The sequence below is a fragment of the Podarcis melisellensis genome (assembly GCF_964234715.1).
Source record: "Podarcis melisellensis genome assembly, chromosome: 10".
NCBI classification, from domain to species: domain Eukaryota; kingdom Metazoa; phylum Chordata; class Lepidosauria; order Squamata; family Lacertidae; genus Podarcis; species Podarcis melisellensis.
This window is the reverse complement of record NC_138542.1, coordinates 16,634,506-16,643,088: the sequence shown is the minus strand read 5'-3', so window position 1 is coordinate 16,643,088 and position 8,583 is coordinate 16,634,506. Positions and strand designations below refer to the sequence as shown.

At 47.9% G+C, this 8,583-nt stretch overlaps 1 protein-coding gene across 3 annotated transcripts in view; it reads left to right on the top strand.

The window, feature by feature from the left end:
• ABCD2 (ATP binding cassette subfamily D member 2) overlaps positions 1-8,583 on the top strand; it is an 85,369-nt gene that overhangs the window by 26,357 nt on the left and 50,429 nt on the right. The window contains exon 1 of one of the 3 annotated variants that reach the window (XM_081929135.1): positions 6,579-7,740. The exons of the other annotated variants lie outside the window; for them this stretch is intronic. Coding sequence (XP_081785261.1) covers positions 6,784-7,740 — 957 coding nt within the window. The 5' untranslated portion in view covers positions 6,579-6,783. Of the gene's footprint in view, positions 1-6,578; positions 7,741-8,583 lie in introns of those variants that run through there. 3 annotated transcript variants of the gene reach the window in all.

Below are 8,583 nucleotides of genomic sequence, written 5' to 3'. Positions count from 1 at the left end.
GAAAGTTAAACACAAACACAAAGTCACAACTACTTTGAAGTTGGCAGGTTTAAAATCAGCTTGCCGGGAGAAAAGATGGTTCATAACTTGAGGGTTGCACGTTCCACATTTGGATTAGTTATCCTTTAACAACCTTAAACCGCCATGTCATGGTCACAGTAGGAATTACAGTCTTCTTTCTCCGCTGTTGGGTGTGAAACCAGAAAGGTGTTAATTCTGGAACAAAGCAGAATACAGACAAGGATGTGATCTTGTGTTTATGGTGTGGAATATTTGGTACTGAACACATTGTTTTCCCCATGCACCTTAGTTAGCTCTATTGTTTTTGCTGTCATATCATTTGCAGGTACCTTTCCTCAGCAACCCAGCTCATTGCCCTTGGGTCCTCAATTAAAACTGCATCTGCAGATGAGCCCAAAGTCTTTACTGAACACTGTAAAAGCAGCAACAGGTTTCTGCTCAAACACTTGTAGCAGATTTGCTTTTAAAAGGTTGAGCACAGCAAGGATGGAAACATATTTGGGGAGCTATACATGAGATTCCATTCTCTTTTATTCTGGGTAACCTATTTATTTGCTTTATGTATTAAGATTTTCTTTCCCTTCCTCCAAGCTTTGGGATCGGATGCATGCCAGTCACACAGCCAGTTTTGCCCTTCAAGTCTGGCAAATACTTTTTTTTAAAGTTTCCCTAATTACCCCCTTCCCTGTGTTCAGTTTCATGTTCAGTTTCTAAAATGAGAGGAGCCAGGGATCATATCTGCTTGGCATCTTGTCACCACCATACCTCAGATTGTGGGGGGAAACATCTAAATATGACCCCATTGCCCTGTCATGTGTATAGGATTGCAGCCTTGGTCAGGTATTTTCCCTTCTAGTCCTTAAAAAGGGCCATTAAACCCACCCATTTGGTTGGTCAGTAAATATATATTTCATGGGGAAGGTACATTTTACCATATGTGGTGGAACTGCAAGATTATTTTTTTAAAATGGGAAATAATATACAATGAATTGAAAAAAAAATGTTTAAAATAACATTTGTTAAAAAAACCAAAAGCTTTTCTGTTGGGTATTTTGGGACAAGAGTCACCAAAAGAAAAACAGACATTATTTATGTGTACTACAACAGCAGCAAGAATGTTAATAGCACAAAACCGGAGAAGAACCATCCAAAGAACAATGGCAAGAAAAGTTGATGAACTATGCAGAGTTAGCAAAATTAACGGACAAGTTGCATGAAAAGGACAATAGTGACTTTGAAAAATAATGGGAACCCTTTACAACATATTTGCAGAAACAACAAAATTATGGACTCACTGACAGGATTTAAATAAACATTTACAATTTTATTTACAGAGAACAAGAAATATAACAATGGGAAAACATAGTATCACATATAAACAGTAGATTTTACCATCTGATGTAACAAACCAGAAATGGAGGTTGAGGGAAGTCAACAGGGAGGGGGGAAATTGGAAAATGAATGTTTAGTAATGATTATGGATATTTGTTGCAAGAAAGAAAATCAATAAAAATATTTTTTTTTAAAAAGTAAATATATATTTCATGCTTGGTTAACGTGCTATGTTTTGTGCGATGTTTTATAATTATAGCGCTATGTATTTATATATAATTAGATATTTGTGCTAATTCACTTGGTGTGATTTTAAAATACTGCAAGCTGAGTGACGTTGCATATCCTGCTGATATGGTCTGCTTTGTGCAATGTGTCATTTTTGGAGTGCTGTGAGCTTTTTATTATATATGGGTGGTGATATCTGACGTGATTTCAGAATACTGCATGCTGCCTCAAGTTGGTAGAGAAGTGGAATATAAATGGTTAAATGAAAAAGCTGAATAAACGAAGCTTGCTGTGCAGACTGTGTTCTATCGAGCTTCACTTTGGTTTGCAGTTACATCTAACTTTGGGCTTCCTGACTCATTGCAGAACTCTGCCTTCAGTTAGTTCTCCAACTTGCCCTCTTGCTACTGTAATGGCAGTGCTCCAGAAATCTTCCAAATACCACATTATTTGGTCCACATGCTTTGCCTCCAAAACCCATCCATGCCCTCCCCATTAAATGGCTGTTCCATTCTGAACCATATCATTTATTTAAAAACAGTTACAATTAAAATAACCAAACTGTATTTTAAAAAGACACACACACACACACACATTTCTGGATGTTTATGTGTCTAACAGTGAAATTAGATCAAAGTGACCTCCATAAACTTAACAACCTGTCCGCATAAATTTCATTTATTTCACTTGACACTTTGGGGCCACTCAACACAGACAGATAAACCAGAGTTACCAACCAGAAGCCGTTTTTAAAGGGGGTGCATGAGCTTTCAAAACACACTCATATGCACTACATTGTTTATGAGAAATGATGGCCACATTTGTTGTGTGTGTGTATTTGCAATGTGTACACCTGCCCCTTAATTACAGGGATGTGGAGATGATTGGTGCCCTATTTTGAGGTGAACCTGGCAAGTTGGCTTGCATACGTGATGGCCTCTCAGTCATAGGTGTGCAGAAAAGCTGTACAGCGTTGACCAAAACCTAGGCCATGAAACATGAGCAGTATTTCAGCTGCTTCCCGGTGTGCGTTGGCCCTCAAAGGAAGAAAACTAGATAGGACATGAATGGCTATTAGTCACATTGTAAAAGAAAAAGACATTTCAAGCCTCTTGTTGCAAAATGGATTGTTGTGTTGGTGCTTACAGGTATTTTAATTAAGAAATTGTTTAAAGCATGTTAAAGTGGTGTACTGGATGTTTTCCTTGTATGTACCGTATTTTTCGCACCATAACACTCACTTGTTTCCTCCTAGAAAGTAAGGGGAAATGTCTGTGCGTGTTATGGAGGGAATGCCTATGGGTGGCATGCCTACGGATTTTCCTCCTCTAAAAACTACGTGCGTGTTATGGTCGGGGTGCGTGTTATAGAGCGAAAAATACGATAACTTAGGGGCCAAATTCCACAATCGGCCAAGCCCGCAGCAGAAAGAAAAAGTCCATGGAAAGGAGAGCTGCAGCTTGAGCTCATTGACATGGGCACCATGTTGGCAGTCCATTGGGTTGCAACCTAAAATACTAAAAAGTGGGAAAAGTTCCACGATTAATGTGGTTAGGATCACAGCCTTCATGAGACAAGTCAGCATCAAAACAGTGCCATAAAAAAGATGGGCTTGCAGAAAGTGAAAACCTCAAGCCTTAAACTGTATTCTTGCTAGCTCACAAACAAGAATAGATGTTTATATATGTACTGTACGTTATTTAAATCAATGTCAGGATGAGGGCAGCAATAACCACACAGGGTTTTTTCAGACGATAATTACTGTGCTGTGGTCTTCTTAGCACTTTGTCTTTCAGTTCAGCACTTAGCGCATGAGGAAGGTTCTGCTAGCCAAGTTCTGCTATCAATGGAGTGCTGTCAGAGAGCCCTAACATCCTTTTGTCCTTTTGAGGTTGCCACCATTTTTCTGATGCGGCATCTGTGCCTTTAGCAGAAGCAGAAAACAAAACTTTTCTCAACATGCAATTGCATCAATATGGTACCAAGGCCCTGTCCCCCTCATCTCCAAAGCAGCAAACCTATTTTCTATTGCTCAAGGGTCTGTCTGAGAACGGTATAGAAATGACTAGAGAGCTCTTCTCCTTAGTAGGCCATCTGAAAAAACTGCCTTCTTCCTTACAGAATCCCCCTTAGGTGTTAAGATCAGCAGAGGTGGTTCCATCACTCTCTGAAACTTGGGGGGTTGGCAGCCCAGCAGAGGGCATTCTCTGTGGTAGCCCTTAAATTGTGGAACTCCCTCCGCACAGAGGTGGGTCTGGCATCTTCATTATACAGCTTTCAGAAGATGCTGAAGACATCTCTTTAACCTGGCTTTTGACACCTGAGATGTATATTTTTAGGACCCACCTTATTTCTGATTGGAAATTATTTAAAACTGCTTTTAACAATGTCTTTTAATCGCTGTAATCCTCCTTGGGACCTTAGGGTGAAGTGTGGGTTATTAATAATAGCAATAATAATACTTTGTTGCTCACTGGAAGGACAGATCCTGAAGCTGAGGCTCCAATATTTTGACCACCTCATGAGAAGACTCCCTGGAAAAGACCCTGATGTTGGGAAGGAGAAGGGGACGACAGAGGATGAGATGGTCGGACAGTGTTCTCGAAGCTACCAGCATGAGTTTGACCAAACTGTGGGAGGCAGTGGAAGACAGGAGTGCCTGGCATGCTCTGGTCCATGGGGTCACAAAGAGTCGGACACGACTAAACAACAACAACAACATTTTGATGTGACTAAGACGGTGGCGCTGTGGGTTAAACCACAGAGCCTAGGACTTGCCAATCAGAAGGTCGACGGTTCGAATCCCCATGAGCTCCCATTGCTCGGTCCCTGCTCCTGCCCACCTAGCAGTTCGAAAGCACGTCAAAGTGCAAGTAGATGAATAGGTACCGCTCCTGCAGAAAGGTAAACAGTGTTTCCGTGCGCTGCTCTGGTTCGCCAGAAGCGGCTTAGTCATGCTGGCCACATGACCCGGAAGCTGTACACCGGCTCCCTCGGCCAATAAAGTGAGATGAGCACCGCAACCCCAGAGTCGGTCACGACTGGACCTGATGGTCAGGGGTCCCTTTACCTTAAGAATAGTTTGCACATGCAGATTCATTCACAGAATTCTCAAGTCACCTGACCAGTCCCCATTCCAGGGATAACTTCGTTGTTTTTTAAAGTTGATTCCAAATTTTGCATCTCTGATTGCAAGGCTCATTCAAATATGCAAGGCAGCACTATGCACGGGGAACTTGCATGTGCAGACCCCTTCTTTTTAAAGCCCTGGATGTGAGCAGGGACAATTTCTCAGCTTCCCCTGCCTTGGCTCGCAATGCAACCCTTTTGGGAAGGCTGCAACTGGACAGAAGCAACGGGGGGAGAGAAGGGCAAGTTTTTGCAGACTAGGCTACAGATCGATCTCGGAAATCCTGTGGTGATGTGCAGAGCCCCTCCTTCCACCTCTCTGTTCCACACCTTCCCCCAGGACAGGAGCATGTGCGGGGCAGCAGATCCCGAAAGGGAACGCGCCGAGATCACCGCATGCCACCACTGGGAGAAGAGAGAGCATAGCTGTCAACCGTCCCTTATTTGGCGGGAAACTCCCTTATCCCAGTACAGTTTCCCACTGCTGTCCCGGATTGATGATGTCCCTCAAATTTCCTGGGTTTCATGCTCGCCTGGCTTGGGAGGGAAGCAGCGGCTCGGGGTCCTCCGCCTTGAGAGAAAGAGAGCACGAGCTGCCGCGTCTCTGTCTCTCCCTTTTCCCCCTCAGGGGCGCGTCGTGAGGAGACGGGTGGCGGCGGGTGGGCAGGCAGCCCCTCTCTTTCGAGACTTCCGCCTTGATGCCAGGGAAAGCGGCTGAGGAGGTGGTCTAAGGGAGGAGGAAAAGGAGGGGATGGGGAGGGACGCAGAAGGACGGCGCTTTAGTGGCCACTGCGACGCCGCAACCGCCTCATGCCGGCCTCGCGGGCGGCGTCGGCAAGAGTCTCCTTCCCTCTCTCTCGGGCAGGGAAAGGCCGATGGAACTCCTCGCGCCAGGACAACGGCAGCCCCGACGTGCTGCTTAGCAGACCCTCCAACCAATGCAGCATTTTAATGTAGTGATTTCCCCCTCTGCATCCCTTTCGTAACTCTATTTTTATAAATCATTTGTCCAGCCATTGTTCAAATTTTTACTACAAGTTTTCTGTCAGTCCTACCAATGTATGTAACTCTTTACAATAGCTTTTTAAACAAATTATAAACTTTCCCCATTCTTTATTAAAGAGGTCCTCTTCCTGGTTTCTAATTCTGACTGTAAGCTTTGCCGTCTCGACATCGTTCATCTTTTGTCTGGCACTCTTCTTTGGTGGGACTGCAAAACACAATCACAGCCAAAGCAGCATGATTCCATCAGTGCCGGATTGATGTGCAGTGGTACCTCGGGTTACAGACGCTTCAGGTTACATATGCTTCAGGTTACAGACTCTGCTAACCCAGAAATAGTGCTTCAGGTTAAGAACTTTGCTTCAGGATGAGAACAGAAATCGTGCTCCAGCAGTGCAGCGGCAGCAGGAGGCCCCATTAGCTAAAGTGTTGCTTCAGGTTAAGAACAGTTTCAGGTTCAGAACGGACCTCTGGAACGAATTAAGTACTTAACCCGAGGTATCACTGTATAAACCAAGCAAAATCCCTTATTCTGGCTGCTGATCCCTTATTTTCGAGGCTGCTGGTCCCTTATTTTCAAATCTGTAAATTGACAGCAATGAGAGAGAGAGAGAGAGAGAGAGAGAGAGAGAGAGAGAGAGAGAGAGAGAGAGAGAGAGGACAGCAGATGCTTTCGACGCTACACCAACCCGGCAGCGGAAAGGATTTCCGCTGCTCGACTTCGGAATCCCACTTTTTAACCGAGAGCGCCGTGGAGGACCAGAAGGAAAGCGACGCCGCTCGCCGGCCGAGGATTTCCCAGGCCTCGTCGACCAATGAGCGGGCGGCGGGGGCGTGGCTTGCCGCGGCGGGGCGGGCAATGATTCGCCGGTGGCGGCAGGGAAAAAGCCTCGGCTGCCGGCGGACCCGGAGTCATTCCGCCTGGGTCGCGGGCGCGATCGGCGGCGTGGGGGGAAGAGGGCCACGTGAAGATGGGTCTCCCCAGGCCTGGATGAGCGGCCGCCGTCCCTGCGCCCCTCCCTCTGGGCGGGTGGAATAGATACGCCAGGCAGGAGGAGGATCCCCGGGAAAATGCCCCCCGGGCGCGAGAAATGGAGCCGCTCGGGCGCCGCGAAGAGGGCGGCGTGCTTGCTGGCTGCGGTGTACGGGCTGAAGATCCTGTGCCCGCTGGTCCGCAGGCGGCTCCGGCAGGCGGGCTGCAAGAAGGACCCGCAGCAGAGGCAGATCGCCAGCGGCAGCCGGGCTGATCTTCCTCCGGAGCTGCAGCTGCTGCCTTGCCCGGGTCTCCCCGCCGCCGCCGCCGCCGCCGGCCGAGCGTCTCCGGCGGCCAATGCGGAATTTTTCCGCCAGCTGCTGGCGCTGCGCAAGATCCTCTTCCCGCGGGCGGTGAGCGCGGAGAGCGGCTGGCTGTGCCTGCACTCGGCGGCGCTGGTGTCGCGGACCTTCCTCTCCATCTACGTGGCCGGCCTGGACGGCAAGATCGTCAAGAGCATCGTGGAGAAGCGGCCGCGCAGCTTCGCCTGGAAGCTGATCAAGTGGCTGGCCATCGCCATCCCAGCCACCTTCGTCAACAGCGCCATCCGCTACCTGGAGGGCAAGCTGGCGCTGGCTTTCCGCACCCGCCTGGTGGATCACGCCTACCAGACCTACTTCGCCGACCAGACCTACTACAAGGTGATCAACATGGACAGCCGGCTGGCCAACCCGGACCAGTCGCTCACCGAGGACATGGCCATGTTCTCGCAGTCGGTGGCGCACCTCTACTCCAACCTGACCAAGCCCATCCTCGACGTAGTGCTCACCTCCTACACCCTCATCCAGACGGCCAGGTCCAGGGGGGCCAGCCCCATCGGGCCCACGCTCCTGGCTGGGCTGGTGGTCTACGCCACCGCCAAGGTGCTCAAAGCCTGCTCGCCCAGGTTTGGCAAGCTGGTGGCCGAGGAGGCCCAACGCAAGGGCTACCTGCGCTACGTCCACTCTCGGATCATCGCCAACGTGGAGGAGATCGCCTTCTACAGGGGCCACAAGGTAAGAAGAAGAGGAGGCGGAGGAGACACAGGAGCTGGGTGACATCGGAGACAGGAGAGACCTCTCAGCTGTAGTACTTGGCAATCTCATCTGCTGCTGCTGCCCTCATCCCTGGGAGAGTTGAATTCCTATGACACCCAGACCTGTTTACAATCTAGGTTCCTGCAGGCTTAGTAAAGGAGCCTTGTTTTTCTCCTTTACCTGGAAAAGGCCAGAGCAAGTACTGGCAGTAGTAGCTTAACAATCATTAGCTCTCTCCCTTTAATACGTGCTAAGCACTCTTTTCTTCCTACAAAAGGGTCAATTTCCCTTCTGTTGCACCCACAGTGGCTGCAGAACCTGAGGTTTGGGATTAATTAATACAGAATAAAAAGGCCACAGACTTATCTAAACACTCCCATGTGAACCCCATTTTCTACTCTTTCTCTCCCAGCTGTTTGGATGACTGATAGTGCAGGCCTATGCATGGCTAACTCAGAAGTAAATCCATCATATTCAGTAGGGCTTACTCCTGTGTAAGAGTGCCAAAGGCTGCAGTCCCTAAACCCTTACTGGCGAGTAAGCGCCATTGAACTTGGAGGGACTCACTCCTGAGAAAACACATGTGAGGGCTAAACATAAAATGGGCTTTGTTTTCATTCATTTCTTATAGGCTGTTCTTCCTATTCTTTCAAATGTACTGGTTGCAAGAAATCATTTCCCCCCCCCTCCTGTCCCACCCTGATCAATGCAGCACTTTCACTTGGCAGCCTGGGGAAAACTTTGCTCTTTCAATGTGGACAGCAAATACAACCTTTGCCATTGATCTGTGTAGCTGAGCAGAGATGCAGCGCTACAAAGTCT